Source organism: Sorex fumeus, unplaced genomic scaffold (genome assembly GCF_029834395.1).
Source record: "Sorex fumeus unplaced genomic scaffold, SorFum_2.1 ptg000024l, whole genome shotgun sequence".
NCBI lineage: Eukaryota > Metazoa > Chordata > Mammalia > Eulipotyphla > Soricidae > Sorex > Sorex fumeus.
The window spans coordinates 56,822,611-56,846,277 of NW_026606081.1; the positions used below are offsets into that span (position 1 = coordinate 56,822,611).

Consider the following 23,667-nt stretch of genomic DNA (forward strand, 5'->3'; position numbering starts at 1 on the left):
TCAACAGCCGAGAGCCTGGAAGGTGCGTCTCAGTTCCGCCAACCATCCCGGGCCAGAAACGTGGCCCAGGGAGATGGTCGGAGATGCAGGAGGTGAGCCAGACGCCTGACAGGGGAGTGAGGGAGTGACAGTCCAGCGGAGCGATGCCACTATAGCACCACACCAAGAACTGTCTAAAGACGGGCACACTCAGACAGACCCGGAAGAGCAGAGCTGACCCAACGAGCCATGGAGTGCGTGTTGTTCAAGGAGTTCCTCACCCCGCCCCGATGGACAGTGTTGCCTGGTCCAGCTCCCTCCCCTGAGCAGGGCCACAGACCCCACTGCTCTGCCCACAGCCCCCCGTGCCCTTCTTTCCTGCACCTCAGCGGGCACAAGTGAGCAGCCACCCAGACCCCCATGCCGCTAGCCCCCTCCCCGCTCCCAGCTCAGAACCAAGGCGGAGTTTACAGGGAGGGAGAAAGGAAAGGAGGGAAAGGGAAGCGGAAGGGAGGGGAGGGGTGGGGGCTGGGGAGGGGGAAGGGAAAGACAGAAGGGGAGAAGAGGAGAGGGGAGGGGATAAAGGGGAGGGTAGTGGGGAGAGTGGAGGAGAGAAGGAAGGGGAGAGGGGAAGGCAGGGGAGACGGGGAGGGGAGAGGAGAGGAGGGGCGGTGCTGGCCCTCGGAACCTGCTCACCGCCTGTTGCCATCCCCAGGTCAGACAAGGGAGCCGTGAAACCCGCATCCACCCAGTGCTCACCAGCCCTGCAGGCTTGGCCACGCCCGACAGTCCCCCATGCTCTGGGGCCACACCAGGGACTCGCCTCTCAGCTCGGCTTGCTGTGCTCTGCCTGCCGCACACTTCCAGCCTTCACGGCCGGCCAGGATGCAGCCCATGGTGCGGCCCAGGTGGGGGTGCAGGAGATGGGAACATGGCGGTGTGGGGGCCAGAATGTCCCTGAGGTCTCCTGACACTGGGCATCTGGACTGCCCTGAGCAGCCCTTTCCTCCTTAAAACAGGGTAACGGGCTGGAGTGACAGGACAGTGGGGAGGGCGCTTGCCTTGCACCCAGACGACCTGGGTTCGATCCCTGGCACCCCGAGACTGATCCCTGACCTTCCCACAGCCCCCCTTACCCCAGAAGGAAGTGAGTTTGGGCTGGATGGCCGCCCACGTGACTGGGAGGTGAGAGCGGGTGTGGACGGGAGTCATGAGCAAATCTCCCTCTAAGTCCCTGCCCTGGGGACCAAGGAGGGGAGAAGGATGGAGGGTCACTAGATGGATGGAGAAGGATGGGGTGCTGCCAGCCCTGGGCGTGGAGGAGACGCAGGAGGGGACCGGAAGCTCCTTCTGGAGCAGGGACCAGACCCTGGAGAGAGGCCGGCCCTGCCCCTCCCCTCCCCACAGCCCGTGGACATCCCTCTCCAAAGGACAGTGGGCCAGGAGTTGGCCAGGTTAGGGGTGGGGGTGTGCGCCAGCGTCTTGGCGGATGTGGGGGGCAACCTTTCCTCCTGCAGTGACCTGGGTCCTGGGGATGGAGCGACCAGACAGCTGGTAAGGGGTCTGCCTTGCACATGGCCGACCCAAGTTCAATCCCAGGCATCTTATAGGGTGCCCGGAGCCCCACCAGAAGTCATCCCTGAGCACAGAGCTGGGAGTCAGTTCTGAGCATAGAGTCAGGAGTCAATCCTAAGCACAGAGCCAGAAGTCAGCCCTGAGCACAGAGCCAGGAGTCAGCCCTGAGCACAGAGCCAGGACTTATCCCTGAGCACAGAGCTGGGAGTCAGCCCTGAGCACAGAGTCGGAGTCAATCCTGAGTACAGAGCCAGGAGTCATCCTTGAGCACCACCAGTAAAGGTAAAGATAAAGGTAAAGGCCCTCCCGTTGATCGTCGATTTGCTCGAGCGGGCCCAGTAACGTCTCCATTGGAGACTTTGTTGTTACTGTGTCTGGCATATCGAATACTCTTGGTAGCTTGCCAGGCTCTCCGAGAGGGGCGGAGTACCACCAGTGTTAGCCCAAAATAAAAAAAAAAAAAAGAGGAAAGTGAAGAGCAGAGTGGGCATGACTCCCACCTGTGACACTCCCAGGGACATGAAGCCACTGTGCAGGGCCTCGCGTGCGTCTAAGTGTCATCTGTGACAGGTGGAGGAGGCCCGGGCCAAGCGCGTGGCCACTGGGCCCTACAGGGCCACTGCGAGCCTGGGCACAGGTGGTGCAGGGAACCCCCACCAGGGGTGTCGGCTCTAGGGCCAGGCTCTGAGCCAGAGCACAGCGGGCTGAGCCTGGGACAGCCAGGAGTGGGCGGCGCCCAGCCCCCACAGAGACAGGACAGCGCCGCCGCCGCCAGCCCTGCCAAGCCCCCGGGGCGCCGTGTTCTAGAACAGTCACCCAGCAGACAGGCAGCCCCCGCGGAAGTCCCCACGCCCTAACCGAGACTCAGTGCACAGTGCCCATCTGTCTGGGGTTGGGGGTGGCCCGTGAGGACCCCCCCAGGCACAATCAAGCAGGCACATGCTTCCACTGACTGCCCACGACCCCCAGAAGCCAGGCAGCAACTTGGACACAATGACAAAGCCCCAGTCTCAGGGCCACCGTCCTGCTGATAGCCCTCTGCCCACTGAAGTCCCTCCCCCTGGCCAGAGGGGCCACGCTAGAAGGAGGCGGCTCTGGGGGGCCACTCCCGAGAGCTCGCACTGTCCAGTAGGGCCCTAGCAGGACTCAGGACGGCCACGCCCCTCTGGTCTCATCTGCCCTCCAACACAAACCCAGGCCTCCAGGTGTTATGTAAAGGTTAGATTTGTATCTTCTCTGCATAGAAAAAAGAAGGAAACTGTATCTGATCACCCCATGGAGAGATATTTGAGGCCAGAGGCCCAACAAAGTAACCTCTGATTACAGGCGAAAACCAGCCATTGGCCAGAGTCTCTCTCCTCTGAAAAGGACACCAGGCATGACGAGAGCCTTCCACCCTCGGCAGCTCCAACCCCAGGGGCAGTCCAGGCTCTCCCCGGGGTCCTTCTGCACTTCTTCCTCTCAAAATGCAGGTGCTGGGACACAAAATGCAGACCTGGCATCTGGTCCCTGCCCAGGGGAGTCCAGTGTCACTCAAGGACGGCATGCGCCCATGTCTGGGTGATCCTGCAGGCCAGAGGCCCCAGGGGTGCCCGGTACAGAGGCACCGTCCAAAAGGGTCCTAAGGAATGCACAGTTGGAGCCACTGCGAAAGACGGGAAACCGAGAAGCCACACACACATGCATACATACACACACACGTGTGCCCACATGCATCATACACACATGAACACAAGTGTGCATAAACACTCGCATCCGCACAAGCTCACACATACGACGTGCACCCCTTTGTGCATGCACACACATGCACACACGCTCAAATGTGTGTATGGATGCATGTGTGTATATGTATGTGGGTGTGTGAGTACGTGTATGTGAGCATATGAGTGCACATACATGTGTGTGCGTGCCCGTGCATGGTCCCCCAAGCACTGCCGGGTGGAAGGAAGGAAGGAGGCTCATGGGAATACGCCCCAGCTCAGGCATGGGGTGAGCCGGATGAAAGGGCCTCCCCTCCCCCACCCTAGCTCCTACTGACCAGACACCCTGCACAGCTCATGCCTGAGAGAGAGAGAAAGTCCTTCGCTTAAGAGTCAGCCAGGCATCAGCCAACCATGTGGCCAACGTTTTGGGCACGAGGGCTGCGCCAGGTAAGAGAACCCCAGTGTGACAAGGGGGTGGGCACCAGGAAAGCTCTTCCACACAGCCCCGGGGGGGACCAAAGGGAGCCTAGGGCTCCGACTGGGTGGAGGCTGACCCGGCGGAGGCCAGCTGGGTACTCGGGGCAGGAACCCAAGGGGGCAGGAGGCCATATCAGGGGGACACAGTCACAGCAGGACACCCTGGTGCCTGCGCTCAGCACGGCAGAGACCTTGCAGAGAGGCAAGGGAGAGGGTCCGTCCATGCCCGGACACCTGCGTCTTTAAGTCAAGGCTAGCTGGGGCACGTGGGCCCTGAGGGGCGCAGGGCTGACCCCAACCCAGGTCCACACCACGCCCTCTGCCCTCCCTCAGCTCCAGCTGGACCCCTCCAAGCACCCGACCAGGGGCTGGTCGCATGTCCCCCAACAGGGGCCTGGAGCAAAGGCAGGTGGATGAGCAGCTGGGACTGCACAAGGGGAGCAGGGGTGAGTGGACACTTGGGGCGGCCCGGCCACCCACACAGGCACACTCCGTTCTGGGGCCAGATGAGGGAAGGAAACTGCTCTCCTGGCCACCTGGTGGATGCCAGCATCCAGGCTCAACCAGGGTGGGGCAGGGACACCAGAGATAAGGCCCCTCTTCACAGGGTCCCGGGGCCCATAAGGCAGGAATTGGCACCTGAAGGCACCAAGTGCCCCCCGCCTTGAGGCTATGTGGACCGAGTCCCATCATATTCAGGTGGGCATGGGCCCAGGCCAGGCCACACTCAGCCCTCGGAACAGCCCGGGCAGGCGTCTGACGGTCCACAGAGACACGAGATCATGAAATCCGGCCGGCCAGGCCAGGGCTGGTGGAGCTTTCCTGAGAGCAGAAAGAGACCCAGAGGGGCGGGCGTGACAGTGCCGCGGGAGGGCACCCGTCCTGCATGGCCAACCTGGGTTCCACCCCCAGCACTGCAACAGGGCTCCCCAAGTACTGCCAGGAGTGATCTCTGAGCACAGAGCATCAGGAGTCAGCCCTGAGCACTGTCAGGGGTGGCCCAAAAACCAAAAGCGGGGAGGGGAAGGGAAGGGAAGGGAAGGGAAGGGAAGGGAGGGGAGGGGAAAGGAGTAAAGGAATAGGAAGGGGAGGGGAGGGCAGAGGAGAGGAGAGGAGGGGGAAGGCAGGAGTGGGGAGAGGAGGTGGATGGGGAGGGAAGGGGGAGGGGTAAGGGAGGAGAGGGGAGGGGGAGGGCCGGGCGAGCTCTGGGAAGCAGGTCCTGCATCCTCCACTCTCGCTGTTCCACTCCCGGGGCGGATACAAACTCTGGGGCGATGGTGCCAAGAGCTCTGGAACGACGGGATCTGTCCTGACGCCATCCCGCCCACACGTCGGGTGGGGACACCCACATATCTGTACATACACCCCGTCCTTCGTGGTCCCCCATGGTGAGACTGTCTCACACCAAGACGCCTCTGCAGACCCCAATCAGAGTCAAGCTGGGCACGGACAGCTGCTGGGCCATGTGACACCCCCGAGCCCCTCCCCCCAGCCGCTCTTGTGGGGCAATGAGCAGTCGCCCTGGGGATGCGGTACCCCGTCCGGAGGAGACCCCAGCAGGGGAGGCTGGGCCCGGGAGCCCTGATCCCAGCAGCCCCTCCTGGGGTGTCAGAGACGGCGGGCACAGGCAGAGGTTGGTCAGACTTGCCCGATGCTCTTGGTGCCCAGGGGACGCCCACAGAACCCAGTGCTGGGGACCGAGGCCGGCGGCAGCTGGTGTCAGGAGAAGCGAAGCCTCCGACTGGGCCCTGTACCCGCCCCCTGCACGGCCCCACCCGCTCTCATCCCCAGCCTCCTGGCGTGGGGCCAGCACGTGGGCGCAGCCCTGATCCAGAATCCACAGGAGCGACGGTGCAAGCGCGCAAGACCCCCCAGAACCACCTCCGTGCCTCCCGGGGGAACCTGGGTGCTAAAATGGAGCCCCAGCTCTGGCTGTGTCCCCCCAGCAGCCCCTCACCACGGCAGACCCCGCCTTACCCTTCATTCCAAACTTGGACCTCCGGCCGTACTTGTTGATCATGATGAAGAGGACCACGAGCAGGACGCAGGCAAAGGCGGCCAGACCGACAGCGATGGACACCTGGGAGCATGAGAACCCCACTGAGCCCTGCGCCCACCCCCACGGGCCTGGCGGGGGGCAGTCCTGGGGTCTTGTGCTGCAGAGGGGGCTCTACCAGGCGCCTGGGAGGCCCCTGAGATCATTCTAAAGGAAGTTGCCCACGTGCATAGGACAAAACTGTGTCCAGGGGTCCGAGAGAAAACTTGGGGAGCCTTGCATGTGGCCCTCCGGAACGCCTTGCTCCCCCTCTCCGCTTGGGAGATGCCCAGCAAAGAAAGTTCGTTCTGTTCCAGCATCCCAGTCCCGGCCTCTCCTGCCCGAGCACCCCCGCTCTTCTGCCAGTGAATTCTGCGTCTTCACCCTGAAGCTGCTTCCCTGAACCTCCCCCAGGTGACCCCGGGCCCTGCAGACCCACCCTCTTCTCCCAGGAGGAACCTGAGAGAGGGGGAGGGGCAGAGGCTGGGGACACTCGTCTGGGCAGTAGCTGAGAGGCGCAGCCCCACCCCTGCCTGGCACCGGAAGTGACTCACCCCAAACGTGTCCTCCTCAGGCTTCAGGGTCACTGTGACGGGCGTCGGGCTCACCTCGTAGACTGGAACACAGGCATGGGGATGCTGAGTGCAGTCCAGCAGGCTGGCCTCACCCCGCCCTGCACCCGGACCACCCCCACAGCAGTCCCTCCCGCCCACCTTCCCACCCTGGGGTCCCGGGGTTCTGTCAGCCCTGAACTTTAGAATGCAAAGGGGAGAGAGGGGCATCCGCTCCGTGGCCCCACAAACAGGCCATGTCCCCGAAACTGCTCTCAGACACCTTGGCCCATCCGCCTCCTGGTGTCCCGACAGGACCCAGCAGGACATCAGGTGCCCCCCCCCACGCGCTGGAGTCACCCCCTTGGTCAGAACAGTCTGTGACTTGGGGCAAATGGAGCCATCCCAGCCACTGTTTGCATCCAGGTCAAAGTACAAAAGGGCATCTCTGTCTGGGCACAGGGTCCAAAGGGCAGCAAGCAGAGAGCCAGACCCTAGGAAGGGGGGGGCACGGGGAGTGCCCAGTCCTGGCTGGAATCTCTGAGTCTGGGGCCCCAAGAATCCCTTTGATCTGGTCACTCGGGCGTCTGGGGGGGGCCCAGAAAGTCACAGCCTCGAGAAGTGGGACCTGCCAACATGGGTGGCTCCGAGGCCTCCCCCGGGGAGCTGCAGTGGGTAGACAGCAGAGACCCCCGTGCCCCCTGGGGACCCGTGCATGGTCAGGCCCTGGGAAAGTCCCTGGGAGGGGATGAAGGCCCGGAACCTCCCACGGACGACCCCAGACTATTTCTCCCCTCTGGGTTTCTCTCCGGGTCACTCAGTGGCTGGAGGGGGGCAGGGGGAGGGAGGTGCGTGCAGGGTGCCAGGGGTGTCGAGAATAAATTCCTTTTGAGCCGAAGGTAAGGCAGACTTACAAGAGACGAAGTTTTCTGTGCTCTCTGCAAGAAAAACAAAAGGCGAAGAGGTGACTGGAGACAGTAACAGAAACCAGAAAAGACACAAATACATCAGCCCTGACAGCCAACGGCCTCGCCTTCCACCATGAACTGCCAGGAGAGAGAGTTCTGGTTCCTAGGGGAACTGGACAGCCAACTCGGAGTGCAGCCACGCCCATGCCCCGGCTGGGGGACAGAGAGACACACCCAGGGACACAGGCTGGCTAGGCTGGCAGGGTCCTGGCCCGAATATGCCAACAGGGATAGAAATGGGAGTGGAGGGGAGAGACAGGACAGCAGGGAGGGAGCCAGTGTGGGTTCAACCCCTAGCATCCCAGAGGGTTCCCCCAAGCCCACCAGGAGTGATTCCTGAGCACAGAGCCAGGAGTAATCCCTGAGTTCCACGGGGGATGACCCAAACCACCTTCCCCCAAATGGGGAGTGCATCATAATAGGGGGATGCCTCGGAAATCTGCACCCACAACCACAGAAGGATGCTCTCTGACCTCCAGGCGCCGACAAGCCCACACCTGGATCCGACTTTCTGATGGAGACAGCGGGGACATGCCGGCTGCCCAGGCTGCAGGACGCATGCGCAAACCCCAGCCCTACCTAGCTGGGCCACTGGCTGACCGGATTCCTGGGAGCGCCCCTCTCCTTAGACACACCTGAGCACCCTCTGGGGACACTCCAGAGAGAGCATCCGGCTTCCTGCTCCAGAAGGGCCCCTCGCAGCCCACTGGACACCTGACAGATACGGGGGCATGTCCTGGGACACAGGCGAGGGAGTCCCTCGGCCAGTGCGTGCAGCTTTGAAGCATCACCAGGAGCTTCTCACTTGGACACCGGGCCTGCAGGGCTCTGGGCTAAAGCTTGAGAACCTGATGGGCTCGGGGGGTAAGGGCTCCCCCGGTATCCGCACCCCGACCTCCTTCAGCCGCGCTCAGGGGCTTCACGGCCGAAGCTCTGGCGCACCAGCTGCCGCCTCCGGGCATGGTCTGTTCCCCCCACCCATTTTTTTTTTTAATTTTAAATTTTTTGTTTGTTTTTTATTTGCTCGAGCGGGCCCAGTAACGTCTCCATTGGAGACTTTGTTGTTACTGTGTCTGGCATATCGGAGCGATAGCACAGCGGGTAGGGCGTTCGCCTTACAAGCGGCCAACATGGTCGACCCGAGTTCGATTCCTCCGCCCCTCTCGGAGAGCCCGGCAAGCTGCCGAGAGTATTCGATATGCCAGACACAGTAACAACAAAGTCTCCAATGGAGACGTTACTGGGCCCGCTCGAGCAAATCGACGATCAACGGGAGGGCCTTTACCTTTTTTTATTTATTCCCCTTTATGAGTGTACACATGCCAGAAAAGCTCTTGGAATTAATATCCCAACCCCCCTCAGAACATTAAAAATAAAGATAAACCTCTGAACCAATGGGAACTCTGTTCATGCCTCAATCAAACCATCCCACTCCATAAGAAATAAAAACGGGGGGCAAGAAAGAGAGCAACATGGGGAAAGCCTATATGCACCCTTCCCAGGCTGCATCTCTGGCGACACCCCATAGGGTCCCCTGAGCCGGGCCAGGAGTGAGTCCCGAGTGCAGAGCCAGGAGTAACCCCCTGAGCATTGCTGGGCGTGGCCCAAGGACCAAACAAAAAATAAACAAAATAAAATAATAAAAATAAACCCAGGGCCAGAGTGACAGCACAGTGGGTTGAACGTTTTGCCTTGCATGGGCCAAGCCAAGTTCGATGCCCGGTGTCCTATAGAGTCCCCCGGGAGTGACCCCTGAGGACTGCCGGATGTGACCCAAAACACAAAAACAAATTAATTAATTAATTAAAGCCAGCATGGGTGGGTGCCAGTGCTAACACAGCCCTGTGGATAGAGCACAGTTGGTAGAGTCCTCTATCTCCCTCCCGCTCCACCACCCGGGGGTAGTGGGGCCCATCCACCAGCATCCACTCAGTGCACTGTGAGGGCCACCCTGATGTGGCCTTGCTCCCAGGCCCCAAAGCTGAGGAGCTGGGGGTGGGGAGACCCTGAGCCCTGAGCAGGAGGCCCTGGCGGCCACACCTGACGGCCACTCCTGACCCTGTGCACGTGTCCATCGCTCCCGCTGCGGAGCTCACCTGGGAAGGGCTCCCTGAGAAAGTGGCCGCTAATGGTCTGGCGGGCCGTGCCCAGCGCGTTCCGGGCGATGAGTGTGTAGTTGCCGTTGTTGTAGTGCGTGGGCTTGTCGAAGAGCAGGCAGCCCTCGGACAGCTCGCCCTCCTGGTAGAAGTCCACGTGGATGATCTTGGACTCGCGCAGAGGCTGCCCGTTGTGCAGCCAGTGCAGAGTGGGCGGCGGGTTCCCGCGCACCACGAACTCGATGCAGTGCTCCAGGCGCAGCTCGGGCTCCTCCAGGCTCAGCACGCGCGGCGGGTCTGCGGCACGCGGGTAGGGGGGCCTCAGAGGGGCCGCCCAGGGGCCTCACCCACCCGGCGGCGCCTGCATCCACCCTGGGCCCAGGGTTCCAGAACAGTAAAGCCCTGCGCTCACCACCCTGGAGGGGAGAGGGGGCAGGGCAGGGACCTAGGGCGAGGGGTAAGGTGGGGCTTCAGGGTGGGGCGGGGCTTCGGGTCTAGGGACCGACCGGTGGGGGAAGGGGCTGGGCAGGGCTTCGGGCGAGGGGCGGGGCTAAGGGCGGGGCTTTGGCAAGGGGCGTGGCGAGGGATGTGGGAGAGGGGCTTCGGGAGAGGGGCGGAGTGACATGGAAGGGGCGGGGCTTCGGGCGAGGGGCGGGGTTAAGGGCGGGGCTTTGGCAAGGGGCGTGGCGAGGGATGTGGGAGAGGAGGGGCTTCGGGAGAGGGGCGGAGTGACATGGAAGGGGCGGGGCTTCGGGTGAGGGGCGGAGTTAAGGGCGGGGCTTTGGCAAGGGGCATGGCGAGGGAATGTGGGAGAGGAGGGGCTTCGGGAGAGGGGCGGTGTGACATGGAAGGGGCGGGGCTTAGGGCGAGGGGCGGGGTTAAGGGCGGGGCTTTGGCAAGGGGCGTGGCGAGGGATGTGGGAGAGGAGGGGCTTCGGGAGAGGGGCGGAGTGACATGGAAGGGGCGGGGCTTTGGGTGAGGGGCGGGGTTAAGGGCGGGGCTTTGGCAAGGGGCGTGGCGAGGGATGTGGGAGAGGAGGGGCTTCGGGAGGGGCGGAGTGACATGGAAGGGGCGGGGCTTTGGGTGAGGGGCGGGGTTAAGGGCGGGGCTTTGGCAAGGGGCGTGGCGAGGGATGTGGGAGAGGAGGGGCTTCGGGAGAGGGGCGGGGTGACATGGAAGGGGCGGGGCTTTGGGTGAGGGGCGGGGTTAAGGGCGGGGCTTTGGCAAGGGGCGTGGCGAGGGATGTGGGAGAGGAGGCGCTTCGGGAGAGGGGCGGAGTGACATGGAAGGGGCGGGGCTTTGGGTGAGGGGCGGGGTTAAGGGCGGGGCTTTGGCGAGGGGCGTGGCGAGAATGTGGGAGAGGAGGGGCTTCGGGAGAGGGGCGGAGTGACATGGAAGGGGCGGGGCTTTGGGTGAGGGGCGGGGTTAAGGGCGGGGCTTTGGCAAGGGGCGTGGCGAGGAATGTGGGAGAGGAGGGGCTTCGGGAGAGGGGCGGAGTGACATGGAAGGGGTGTGGCTTCGGGCGAGGGGCGGGGTTACGGGCGGGGCTTTGGCGAGGGGCGTGGCGAGGGATGTGGGAGAGGAGGGGCTTCGGGAGAGGGGCGGGGTGCCATGGAAGGGGCGGGGCTTCGGGGCGAGGGGCGAGGGGTGGGGCAGGACAGGAGGAGCCGCAGAAGCCCGTCCAACAGCGTCCACTCACAGTGCACAGTGAGAGCCACGCTGGCGTTGCTCATGCCCACCACGTTTTCCGCGATGCAGGTCAGCGTGAAGCCGTTGTCCTCACTGGTCACATTGACCAGTGTCAGGTTGATGGCGTGGACATTGGTCCAATTCAGATTGGTCTAGAAAGACCCACACAAGCGGCGATGCCACTGGGTCCCCCCCACCAAAGACAGGCCCCGGGAGGGCGCCCCTCCGCCCGCCCGCCCCTTTCCCCGGCCGCCCCACCTGGTGTGTGTTGATGGACTGCAGCCCGCTGACCATCCAGTCCACATCGGGCAGGGGGCGAGCCCGAGCCGTTGCACGTGATGACCGCGCTGTCCCCCTCCCGCACAGTGAGGTTCACATGGCTCACGCTGATCTCGGGGAGATCTGGGGGTGCAGAGAGGGGCTGACAACACAGCAAGCGCCCAACGAGGCACAGGGGTACACTGGGCCCAGGTGCTCACGCCAACACAGCCGGCGCCCCTGGCTCCGGGCAGTTCCCCGGCCGGCCGGAAATGGACAATGAAGCCACACAGCACAGGGGATTGGTTCCCAGGGACCCGCTGGGCACACACCTGGGGAAGCCCGTCTCCCCAGCTGTTTGTGTTGCTTTTGAGGACACACCAGCGGGGTTCCGCGGACAGACCCAGGAACCTGCCTTTCTACAAGCACCTGGGATGCTCCCGCTGGGCACCCCTAGTCCTCACCCCTCTGGCAGACAAGCGCACCCCGGGAGAAAGGAGAGAGCCCCAGCAAGGCGCTGCTACCCACATCTGGCCTCCGCACTGACCCGGGAGGGCGATGGGAGAGGCGGGGGAGCTGGTGGGTCTCACACACATATGCACACATATGCACATATATACACACACATGCACACAGAGAGGCACATACACACAAGCACACACGCACACAGATCTACATAAGCACATACACTCACATACACACAGGTACACATATGCACACACTGAGGAAGGCCCACGCACGCACACAACAGAGCACATGCATGCCTACACGCAGGCACACACATGCACATGCACGTGCTGAGGAAGCAACACAGCACACACGCAGGCAGACACACAGACACCCTCACGCAGACACACTGGCACACACGCAGCACACACGGGCATACACACAGGCACATCCACTGGACACGCACGCACATCCAGGCACAGCCCCGCACAGACATGCGCACGCAGGCCCCCTCCTGCTCTCACCACACTGGCTGACGTTCATGCGGAAGAGGGGCAGCTGCGCGCCGTCCCCGCCGATGCAGTAGAGCTTCTGGCCGCCCAGCCGCGCCTCGCCCTGCTCCTGCCACAGCTGCAGCCAGCGGATGCCGCAGCTGCAGTTGAAGAAGTTCTGCTCCAGCCGCCTGCGGGAGAGAAGCAAGCGGGGCGCCTCAGCCCAGGGCCCGCTGCCCGGCGGGAGACTGGGGAGACGCTGGGGCCCCATCGCCTCAGAACGGACCCCGGGGGTCTCCGAGAATCCACGTCAACACGGTTAAAGACGGGATTTAAATGTCTCCTCGAGGCCTCAGAAACAAGGAAGGAAAAGGAGTTTGCACTACTGACCTCCTTCCGGATGGTCCCAACTTCTCAACCCTCTGAGATCCAAGTCCGGCAGTTTGGAAGCACGTCTCGCCCCCCCCCCGCCCCCCGCCACACCCTTCTTGCCTACTCCATAGGCCAACTCTGCTGGCTGTCCAGCTTTCTCAGCCCCGGGGCCTTTGCACAGTCCATCTGCTGGGCTGGCCCCTCCCTGAATCATATCCCTCTCCAAAGCCACAGTCCTGCCTGGCCCCTGCCCGCTGCTCTTCCTAGTATTGTGGCCATACATTCCTGCGACCACCCATCTGAGTGAGCCGTCTCCGCAGACAACACTTGGGTACACTGCCCGTCTGCGGCATGACTGTGCCCTCGGAACATGCAACAGCAGAGCCCAACATGGGATAAGAGAGAGAAGAGAGGAAGGAAGCAAGGACGACGGGAGCGTGGGTGAGTGGGGATAAGGGAGGATGGTGGGTGGGTGCACGGAGGGAAGGAGGGAAGAAGGAGGGAGGAAAGGAGGGAAGGAAGGAAGGAAGGAAGGAAGGGAGGGAGGGAGGGAGGGAAGGAGGGAAGGAAGGAAGGAAGGAAGGGAGGGAGGGAAGGAGGGAGGGAAGGAGGGAAGGAAGGAAGGAAGGAAGGAAGGGAGGGAGGGAGGGAGGGAAGGAGGGAAGGAAGGAGAGAGGGAAGGAGGGAAGGAAGGAAGGAAAGAAGGAAGGAAGGAAGGAAGGAAGGGAGGGAGAGAAGGAAGGGAGGGAGAGAAGGAGGGAGGAAAGGGGGAAGGAAGGAGAGAGGGAAGGAGGGAGGGAAGGAGAGAGGGAAGGAAGGAAGGAAGGAAGGAAGGAAGGAAGGAGGGAGGGAGGGAGGGAGGGAGGGTGGGTGGGAAGGAGGGAGAGTGGGAAGGAGGGAGGGAAGGAGGGAAGCAGGTGGTTCACTCTCGGTGAGGAATTCCTGGCGGTCAGCTGGCAGCTGACTGAGCCCTGGGGTCCCTGTCTGGGCCCGGCCTTGAGAGCGCGGCTGGCACAGGGACCATCAAAATTGGTCCTGTTCTCCGGGGGCTGTTGAGTCCAGCTGTGGCCCCAGGGTGGGACAGACCGGGGTGCACAGGCTGAGCTGGACTGTGGGGTCAGCAGAGCAGGGCTATCACCCCTCCCTGCTGCTTCCTGACCTGACAAGTCGCAGACAGAACTGAGAAGCCAGAGTCATGCGGCCAGGAGCTGAGCTCCGCCAGGAAGGGCAGGAAGGCCAGGGAGCCCAGGGAGCCCCCAGCCGGCCCTGATCTCTCCGCATGTGCTCTGCGGCCCCCAGGCTGACCCTCCGAGGACGGGTTTGAGCCTGTGAAGGTTGTTTCAGCCTTGGAGGCCAGGGGCCAACGGTGGCCCAGTTTCCTTGAGGGTACACGGGGCTCCAGGAATGAGAAGGGGGTGATGGAAAAGCCAGGAATCAGCACCCAGCATGACGTGGGCACCCTAGAGCAGCCACTGGGGGCGGGGAAGGAGAGAAGGAGGGTGGAAAGGAGGGAGGGAAGGAGGGAGGGAAGGAAGGAGGAAAGGAGGGAAGGAGGGAGGGAAGGAGGGAGGAAAGAAGGGAGAGAAGGAAGGAAAGAGGGAAGGAACGAAGGAGCTGCAGCCCGGCCAGCCCCCCGCACTTCGAGGCTCACACCAGCCCGCCTCTGCCCTGCCTGATCAAGGTCTGCACACATGGAGTCATCGAGGTGTTTCTGGAAGGTTCCGCATGCAGAGCTTGTCGCCGCTGCCGCCCCTCCCCCGCTCCCGGATCTTGGGCTTCAGAACTTCTCCTCTGCACCCTCTCCTCGCCTCTCAGGCAGCCCTCTGACGCCTGCCTGGATTTCGGGGTACACGTTCCACCCTCCTCTGTAAAGGGGAAGACGTGCGAGCACCCAGCCAGACACCCGAGTCTCCGAGTCGCACTCCTGGCACCGCACCGGATCCCCAGCGGCAAGGCTGGGCCATGGGGCCTGAGAGTCGGGGACACCGGCTCCCAGCCACAACCACCCCCTCGAGCTCACAGAAGTCGGTGAAATGGGGCATGCCCCCACCACGAGCTCAGCTGGTGAGATCAAAACAATAAAAAAGAAAAACACAAAAGTCAGCGGGAAGTAAGTCCAGGACAAGGCGGGCACCCCGCGATGGTCCCAGCATGCTGATCTATTGGGATTTTTATCTTTCCCAGGACTCCACTCGGAGCGCCCCCATCTAGAAAGAAGCTTCTGGAAGGAGGCACCAGCATGGGGGTTGGGGGCTTCACCCATCTGGTAAGAGCAGCTGGGGAAAGTGGGAAGGGTGCTCAGAACCTTGAAAGAGCCCCTAGGACCCCAGGACCCACGTCATGTTGGGGTGCTGACACTCCTGCCCTCCCGGTCCCTGTCATTGGGTTCGGCACCCTCCTCTTCTCTGCTAAAGGGGTTTGGGTTTGCTTTAGGGCCACACGCGGCGATGCTCAGGGCTTACTCCTGGCTCTACACCCAGGAATCACTCCTGGCGGCTCAGGGGATCATATGGGATGCCAGAGATCGAACCCAGGTCAGCTGCGTGCCAGGCAAACACCCTCCCCACTGTCCTGCCATCCCGGCCCCAGCTCTTCTAGTGGACAAGCAGAGAGTGCACAGCCTCTGATGGAGACCCCACCCCCAACAGCACAAGGGCATGGTGGGACAGACAGACCCTCAGGCCCTCCTGGTCCCCACTCTCCCCGCAGACAGTGGCCCAAGTGGATATCGCCATGTCTGTGCCCTGGAGAGCCCCTGGCCTCCGAAGCACTTGGCTGTGTCCCTCCGGCCATGCTCGCCTCGGGGCCGAGATTCCTGTCCATGGCCGGCCCCTGGGGCCCCACAGGGCCGACTCTGGCAGCCTCGCTGTCGCATGGCAGATGGTGGCCGGCTCAGGCATCAGGAAGCTGGGCAGGAACGCGCCCCCTCTGCCATGTGCCAGGAACTGGCTTGTTTGGATTTTAATCAAAGCCTCAGCACAGAGCCAGCTCGCGGCTCCTCCGGCCAAAAGATAAATTTTCCACTGGCAACAGTCGACGCATCCTCAAAAGCCCCCAAAAAAGAGAGAAAGAAAGAAAAGAAAACCCAGACCCCTACCAGGGAAACGGCAGCTTTGTTCCTCAGCACCATGGTTTCCGCCCGAAGGTCGGGAAGAGAGTCGTGCTCCCCCACAGCCCCGAGACACCACCCCACCCGCCAAGGAGACATCGGGGCCACAGGGTGTCTGGGAGAGAGCTGGTCTTCTGGAACAGGCCGTGCGCCGCTGACACCACACCCCACGGCGTCTAAGAAGGAGTAAGGACTCTCGGTCCAGGCACAGCCACCCCACTGTCCCCGAGCGAGCTGGGGGCCAGTCTCCGGAGGAGGGAGCAGGAGGGCTGAGACTCCAGAAAACCCCCACCCTCGTCCTACTCCAGCTCCCTGAGGGAAAGGACCCCAGCATGAGTTCCAGGGTCCCTGGAAGAGGAAGGGCTCACGGGCCCTTTCCAGAACTTCTCACAGAGCAGAGCCTGGCACGGGAGAGACACGCACGCACACACACACGCACACATGCACACATCAGACGGCAGGGACAGAGTGGGTGCGGTGGCAAGCCCTTCTGCACACGACCACCCCTCGCTGCCACCAGACACTCGACTTCCCCAAGTGCCTACATCCCAAGGAGCAGCCACGCCCGCCCATGGGCCCCACGGGGGTGCAAATGATGAATCACAGTGGCTACGTCTTTCCAGACTGCCTGTCACCAAGCAGGGGCTCCAAAGGGGTGCAAGCGAGTGTGGGAGCGGGGGTGACCTGTCAGGGCCCTCACTGAGGACAGGGCAGCACACACAGTGACTCGACCCAGACCAGCCGGGTCACAAAGGACCAGAGGCGTCTCCTCCAAGCACTGGGAGGAACCCATGGCCTTTGCCTCTGGATGGAGAGGAGGAAGAAGCCAGCGCTCAGCGAACGGATGAGGAGTAACTGGGTTACTAAGCAAAGGGGTTTGCTGGACTGTGCCCTGGATCCCTCCCTTCCTCCAGGCAGCAACTGCTTTCCAATTTACTCCTCCACTGGCTCAACTTAATAAGCTTGTCCTCTGGACACGGAGGACTCACACTTCCCCACGGGTAATTTCCTCTCTCCAGCCGGGCTGGCAAATTCTCCGGCATCCAACCAGCGCTCCAGCAAAGCGGCTGCCTGGATGGGCGAGGCCGCCTGGGTGGGCATGGTCTGTAGTGTCTCTGCCCGGTGTGGTTTGTGCGGGTGGCTTGCAGTGGAGCTGCCTGGTGGTGTGGTTTGTGAGGACGTGGCTTTAACAGACAGGTGTGGCTATGATTGGCGTGGTCTAGTGTAGCTGCCTGGTGGGCGTGGCTGGTGGGCGTGGCTTACAGGCTCCCTGCCTTGTGGGCGTGGTTTATAGTGTAGGCGTGGCTTGACTGTGGGCATGGTTTCGAGTATGGGCGTGGCTTCTGGTGGTCTGTGGTTTAGCTGTCTGGTGGGCATGGTCTACAGTGTGGCTGTCTGGTGGGCCTGGTTTCTAGCACAGGTGAGGGGTGGTTTTCTTTTTTGGCTTTTTTTTGGCGGGAGTCACAACTGACCATGCTCAGGGGTTACTCCTAGCTCTGCACTCAGAAATCACTCCTGGCAGTGCTCAGGTGACCAGACGGGATGCTGGGGATTGAACCCGGCTTGGCCACATGCAAGGCAAACACCCTCCCTACTGTACTATGGCTCCAGCCCAGACGAGATTATTTTAGTGGCCATGATTTACAGTGTAGGCATGGCTCTCTGGTGGCTGGTCTACAGGGTGGCTGCCTTGATGGGTGTTTTAGAGTGTAGGCATGGCTTCTGGGTGGGCTGGAGTGGGCAGGTCTGATCTGTCTGGGACTGTGGGAAATTGGGCAGTCCATACGCAGCATAAGAATATGGCTTCTCCCGCCCCTGTCCTGCCGGCTTCCCATCCCCACACCTGAGAGGCTGCACAGGGTCACAGGCGGTGACAAGAGAATGCCAGCAGTCAGGGCCCCGAGACTGAGTGCTGCTCCTGTCAGTCCCCATCGAGTTGGTCTTGGCTGCACCTTGCCAGTCTTCTGGGCCGTGGACACACACACACACACACACACACACACACACACACACCAGGAGCTACAGTCTCGCCCTTCTCCAGGGCCACTTGCTGTAGAGGTCAACAAAACCCACCATTTATCCACAAAGCCATGGGTAATGCTCGACTATTGATACAAACATCAACTTTTACTGATAGATGACAGAAGCTGGTCCTGCGAAGGGACAAATGTCCCATCCCTGAAATGAGCCACGCCAAGAAACACCCACATCAAGCAGTGTGGTGGCGCCCTGGGGCTCCCATGCCTCTCCCAGCCTCTCCCACCCCCACCCCCAGCACAGACGGTCCTCAGGCCCGCACTTACAGCTCCCGGAGACTCAGCGTCTGGAAGAGCTGCCACGACAAGGTGGTGAGGCGGTTACTGGAGAGGTTGCTGCAAGACAGACAAAAAGAGATTAAAGGGTAGGCCCAGCCCAGGGGGCACCCGGGGGCTCAGGCCAGACACCTTGATGTGGACAGCAAATTGTGCTATGGTCTGGGGGAGACCTGGGATGTTGGGAGGGGCCAGGACTCACAAGGAAAAGCAAAAATACTTTCCTCCTGGGTCATCCTCACATTTCCTGTCTTGACAAGGTTTGGGAAGCATTTTCAAAGCTGATGCGGGGCTTTACAGAGCTGTCAGGGTACACGAGTCAACAGCAATCCCTCCTTACTAAGATTATGCACAGGTAAACAACCGGCCCAGAAAACCCCATTTTGGGGCCAGCGTGAGAGTGCAGCAGGAAAGGGACTTGCCTTGCACACGGCTGACCCGGGATCGATCCCCGAGCACAGAGCCAGGAGTCAGCCCTGAGCCCCGCGAGCATGGCCCCCAAAGCAGTGGCATTTATCAGAGCCCCAACGCTTGCTGAGTCTGCAGCACACCAGCCCAGACCCTCAGCGCCCCCCACGCCTCTCTCACTTGTGTTTTCCTTCTGCTCCTGTACTTCCTCTTTTTCTTTCTCTTTCCTGCAGGGCAGATAGTAGACGCAGAGCAGGAGGCCCCAAGGGCTTCACGAAGCGCAGGCTCTGGCTGCAGGAACCTTGGGTTCAACGCCCGCCACCACGGGATGCCCCAAACACTGCCTGCAGTGACCCCAGAGTGCTGCCCAGTGTGACCGCGCACACACACACGCGCGCACACACACACCCCAGTGTGAAATACACCTTCCTCACAATCTTTCAGCAGACCCCATTCTCACACACACACACACACACACACACACCCCAGTGTGAAATACACCTTCCTCACAATCTTTCAGCAGACCCCATTCACACACACACACACACACACACACACACACCCCAGTGTGAAATACACCTTCCTCACAATCTTTCAGCAGACCCCATTCACACACACACACACACACACACACACCCCAGTGTGAAATACACCTTCCTCACAATCTTTCAGCAGATCCCATTCACACACACACACACACACACACACACACACACACCCCAGTGTGAAATACACCTTCCTCACAATCTTTCAGCAGACCCCATTCACACACACACACACACACACACACACCCCAGTGTGAAATACACCTTCCTCACAATCTTTCAGCAGATCCCATTCACACACACACACACACACACCCCAGTGTGAAATACACCTTCCTCACAATCTTTCAGCAGACCCCATTCACACACACATACACACACACACATATACACACACGACACCCTCCACCCCACACACCCAGATCAGTGTAAAATACTCCTCACAATCTTTCAGCAGACCACGTTCACACACACACACACCCCAGTGTGAAATACACCCTCCTCACCACCTTCCAGCAGACTCCCCCCTCCTCGGCCGAAGTTAGATCTCCGCATCTCCGTGCCTCAAAGCCCAATGGCCGGCCACCCCCCTTCCCTAACACTCCACGGTGCCCCCTCCCCCTAACCCCAGCAGGCACACCCACCCAGGCCGCCACTGGGGTTCACCACACCATTGGCCCTAATGACGATTTAATTGTCCTCATTAGGAGGAATGAACGGGGGAAGGAGCAGCCATGCCTCTGCGGATCCAAGAAGCAACGCGCCCACAGCTACTGCTTTGCGGGCCTCGCGGTGAGGGGGCTGGTGGGCAGCGGGGAGAGGAGCTGGGGAGCGGCAACTCACCCACAGATGCGAGTGAGCCGTGAGCCCCGCACCTGGGATGCCCTGGCCTCTGCAGGCACACCAGAGCGGGGCAGAGCTGGCCGCCCTGACCAGGAGGTGGGGGGAAGCCCCCTCTGGTGGGGATGGGCAGGTGGGAAGAAGCCAGGGATGAGGGAGGGGCAGAAGCAAGGCCTCTGGCTCTGGATTTCCTTCTGAGGAAGGCCAGGATGGACTGAGCGGCTGCAGGAGAACAGGGCCGCGTGCGAGCACGGTCCTCACTGCAGGACGCCCGCACTGCAGGCCTGAGCTGAGGGGAGGTCCTGGGGCAGCGGCCTCCTGAGGCAGGTGGCCAGGGTGGAGTCAGGGAGAGGAGGGAGAGGGCGCCCAGGGGCCAGGGGAGAAGACAGCAGACAGAGACAGCTGGGGGGTGGGTGGGGGTCTGCAGGATGCTTGTAGAGGGGCTGCAAGGGGCTGGGGCTTATGGGGGAGCTTGGGGGGCCAGGGGGAACTCCTCAGAGAAGCAGATACAGAACAGGCTTGGGGTGGGCACCCCAACCCTACTGCAGCTGTCGGGCCTCAGGGAGGGGACCCCAGTTCACTGCCCCACTCACCAGCTCGAACCCTAGCCCCCACAGTCCTTCCCAGGACAGCACCAGCCCCGACTCCCCCCACTGCAGCCCCCCTCGCTCCTCGCTTGCTGGCACCCTTTCTCCTGCGTCCCTCCATCCTCCAGCCTCTCAGAGCACAGAGACCCCTGGGGGCCCCATGGGACAGCAGGGCTGGGGGCACTCTCCGCCCCCGACTCCCAACTCCTCTGTTGGGACCCACTTTCCTGGAGAAGCTGCAGAGTGCTCACCCGCCCCCGCCCCGCCCACCCTGCCCACCCAAGCCAGCACCCGGGGCCCAGAGAAAATGCCCCCCAGCCCTTCGAACCAGGCATCCCTGCCATCTCCCGGTGCGCCCCGGGGATTCCCACAGGGAGGCCCGCTTTGCCCTTCTTCAGAGACGAAGCTTTGCTACATTAGGTAGAAATGTCAGGAGAAAATTGGATTCTAAAAGAAAGAAAATAACAGGCACCCCGGGCAAATAAAGGAGGAGAAAAGGCATTATCCCTTATTAGACCCGGGAGAGGGGACTGGAGGTTCCTGGGGGGGGCGGGGGGTCTCCTGCCCTCCCCCGCCAGGGTGTGTGGTCTCAGCCCCTCCCCCACTGAGACCCACCGCAGTTCGCCCGTGATCTGCTGCCAAACTCAGGGCTTCTGTCCACACGGCCTGCCTCTCTCTACACCGGGGACTGGAGCCACTTCCTCTCTGGTCGGCCCCCCTCTGCTGTCGGTGCCCCACCCCGGGCAGCGTCTGCGTGTCCCAGTCCCAATCTCATTCCGATGGGGGCCCCCAGGGAGGTAGTGGGGCACAGCTACAGCTCCCGGGCTCCCTGGCACAGACTCAGGCCAGGGGCAGGAAGGATCAGCCCAGGGGTAGGGGGGGCGGGTGCTGAGAGGGGCACAGGGCAGGGGCGGGGGGGGAGGCCAGACGCACCCCACTGCGGCCACTGGGGACTGGGGACCCTGCATGTCATCCAGAATGACCGGGACCCCTCATCCCGAGCGCCAGGGTTAACCTGGCCGTCAAGCGCACCCAAGGTCCTCTCCAGTGGGGTGGGGTGGAGGCCGAAGAGCCGGGCACGCCGAGCCCAGGGCTCGATGGGCCCAGCTCTCTCCCTGGACCTTTGGCTTCAGCTCCAGAGTGCAGGGCCAAGAGGCTATTTCCATTATCAGTGGCACAAGTGAGGGATGCACATCCTGGTCCCTCGTCACCCCGAGGTGACGGCCAAGTAGGCTATGGGACTGTCCCCAAAAACCTCTGTGTTGTGACTGCCGGTTCCTGTCTGTGCCCTGGAACCAGCTTCCTGGAAACACGAGGAGCGGGTGGGGAGGAGGGCGGGGGGGACACTGCCCATCTCCAGGCCAGGACTCAGGCTGGATGGACCTGGAAAGGCAGATGTGGGGACAGACAAGGCCGGAGACACCCAGCTGCTTCCTCAGAGAGCAGCGCATCCCCCTGAGGGTCCCCGGCTCCAAACCTGCCCACCTGGGCCAGGGTGCTGCTCCCCACTGAGGACCCCGCATGGAGAGAGCAGGAGAGGTCGGGAGAGGTTGGGAGAGAGCGGGAGAGAGCGGGAGAGAGCGGGAGAGGTTGAGTAAGATCCAGAGTGGCGATTCCCAGCCCTACAGAGTTTGTGGGGCGTGAAGGAGGCCGGTGTTCAGTCCACCACCCCGGGGTCACCTCTGCAGCAAATATCAGAAACTGACCCCACAGCCCACCCGGGCGGGTGACCCCAGGCTCGGAGGACCCCAGGCCTGCAGGAGGAAAGGCTGGAGCCGGCCTGCTCCACCGCCCCCACACCCCCCCGCTGAGCCATCTCCGTCTACACCGCTGATGTATTTGCTCTTCCCCTCGATTAAGTGGCTGTCCAGGGGGCGGGGCACCAGCCAGCAGGCCATTCTTATTCAGCTCAATTACACTGGATGGCTCATTAAATGAACTTTAATGAAGCCAAAACGCTCTCTGTAATCAAATCTCAAGTGCTGGTGCCCAGCCCTGGGCTGGAAGCCTGGGGGTGGCTTCTCCAGCAGGGCCATAGGGGCTGGCCTGGGGCTTCCCAGGGCATACCGCTGAAGACCCCTGGCCACGTGTTCCAGAGTGCTGAGCCCGGAAATATCACCCATGGGAGCTCGCAAGGTCCACAGGTTCTGGATGAGCAAGGGCACCATTACCTTGGGCAGGCCAAGCTGCTGGGCCCACGGGTGCGGGTACCTGGCCCCCTGCCATGTGAAGGGCCCCAGCTCCAGGCCCAAGTCTCATGGCTTGGGGACTCCTCTGACCCCTCAGGGCTTGCACAAGGCTGCACAGGCCTCCCCACCCCTGAGGCCCACCCCCTGCTCCCAGGCTCCCACCCGCTGCCACACCCCTCCCCGGGCACCTCCTTCATCTGCTCTCATTCTGCAGCCACGTCCCGGATGGCACCTGGACTCTCATGCCCCCTCTGCACCCCTTCCTACTCGGGGCTAGGTTCACACTGCCCCCGGGCAGCTGCTGGCATTGCACTAGGCATCAACCAGCAGTGACCGTGCACTGTCCCTGCACACGCCTCCTCTCCCAGCTCAGCCAGGCACAGCCCCACGATGGACATGGGCATTCCGGAAGGTTCTTCTCGGCTGGCTCCTCAGGACCGCCCTCCCTGGAGGCTGGGAACGGCCCTGTTTGGAGTGGAACTGGAGGGGAGCACTGCTGTGGTTCCCCACTGCTCACCAGAGACCCCAGCACTGTCCCCCTTCACTCACTCCCACAAGGTCAAGGGTTTGGGTGGTGGCACCCAGCCCTGCCCTTTCGGGTGAGACTCTGGGTCAAAGCTGGACCAGACACTCCACTGCAGAGCCACCACACGCATGCCCGTGTGCACACGTGTTCACACACACACCTCACATGGCAGTGCACACACGATTACGTGTTCACACCCACACCCATGTGCACAGATGTTCCCATATGACACAGTGCATCCATGTGCACCTGTGTACATGTATGTTCGTGAACATGTTCATAAACATGCGGGATGAGGTGGAGGAAAAGCATCCAACAGCCGAACTCCCCCAGGGCCTGCAACGGGGGCTCCTGGGGGGACGGTGCTTGTAGGAGAGACCCACCAAGAGCAGCGGTGGTCTCCCTAAACTGAGAACACGGGAGGCTTTCCCAGAAGGGAAGATGAGGGACGGTGGAATGCAGGGGTACAGAGGGCAGGGTGGATGGAGGATAGCATGCCGGGGGCAGGTA

At 62.0% G+C, this 23,667-nt stretch overlaps 2 protein-coding genes across 2 annotated transcripts in view; one reads left to right on the plus strand and one right to left on the minus strand.

Annotated features, from left to right (window-relative positions):
• NTRK3 (neurotrophic receptor tyrosine kinase 3) overlaps positions 1 to 23,667 on the minus strand; it is a 110,987-nt gene that overhangs the window by 60,475 nt on the left and 26,845 nt on the right. The window contains 9 exon segments of the mRNA XM_056113842.1: positions 5,712 to 5,814; positions 6,324 to 6,385; positions 7,235 to 7,258; positions 9,385 to 9,681; positions 11,084 to 11,225; positions 11,332 to 11,388; positions 11,390 to 11,475; positions 12,303 to 12,460; positions 18,054 to 18,122. Coding sequence (XP_055969817.1) covers positions 5,712 to 5,814; positions 6,324 to 6,385; positions 7,235 to 7,258; positions 9,385 to 9,681; positions 11,084 to 11,225; positions 11,332 to 11,388; positions 11,390 to 11,475; positions 12,303 to 12,460; positions 18,054 to 18,122 — 998 coding nt within the window.
• Positions 1 to 23,667, plus strand: part of MRPS11 (mitochondrial ribosomal protein S11) — a 133,303-nt gene that overhangs the window by 31,793 nt on the left and 77,843 nt on the right. The window lies entirely within an intron of this gene.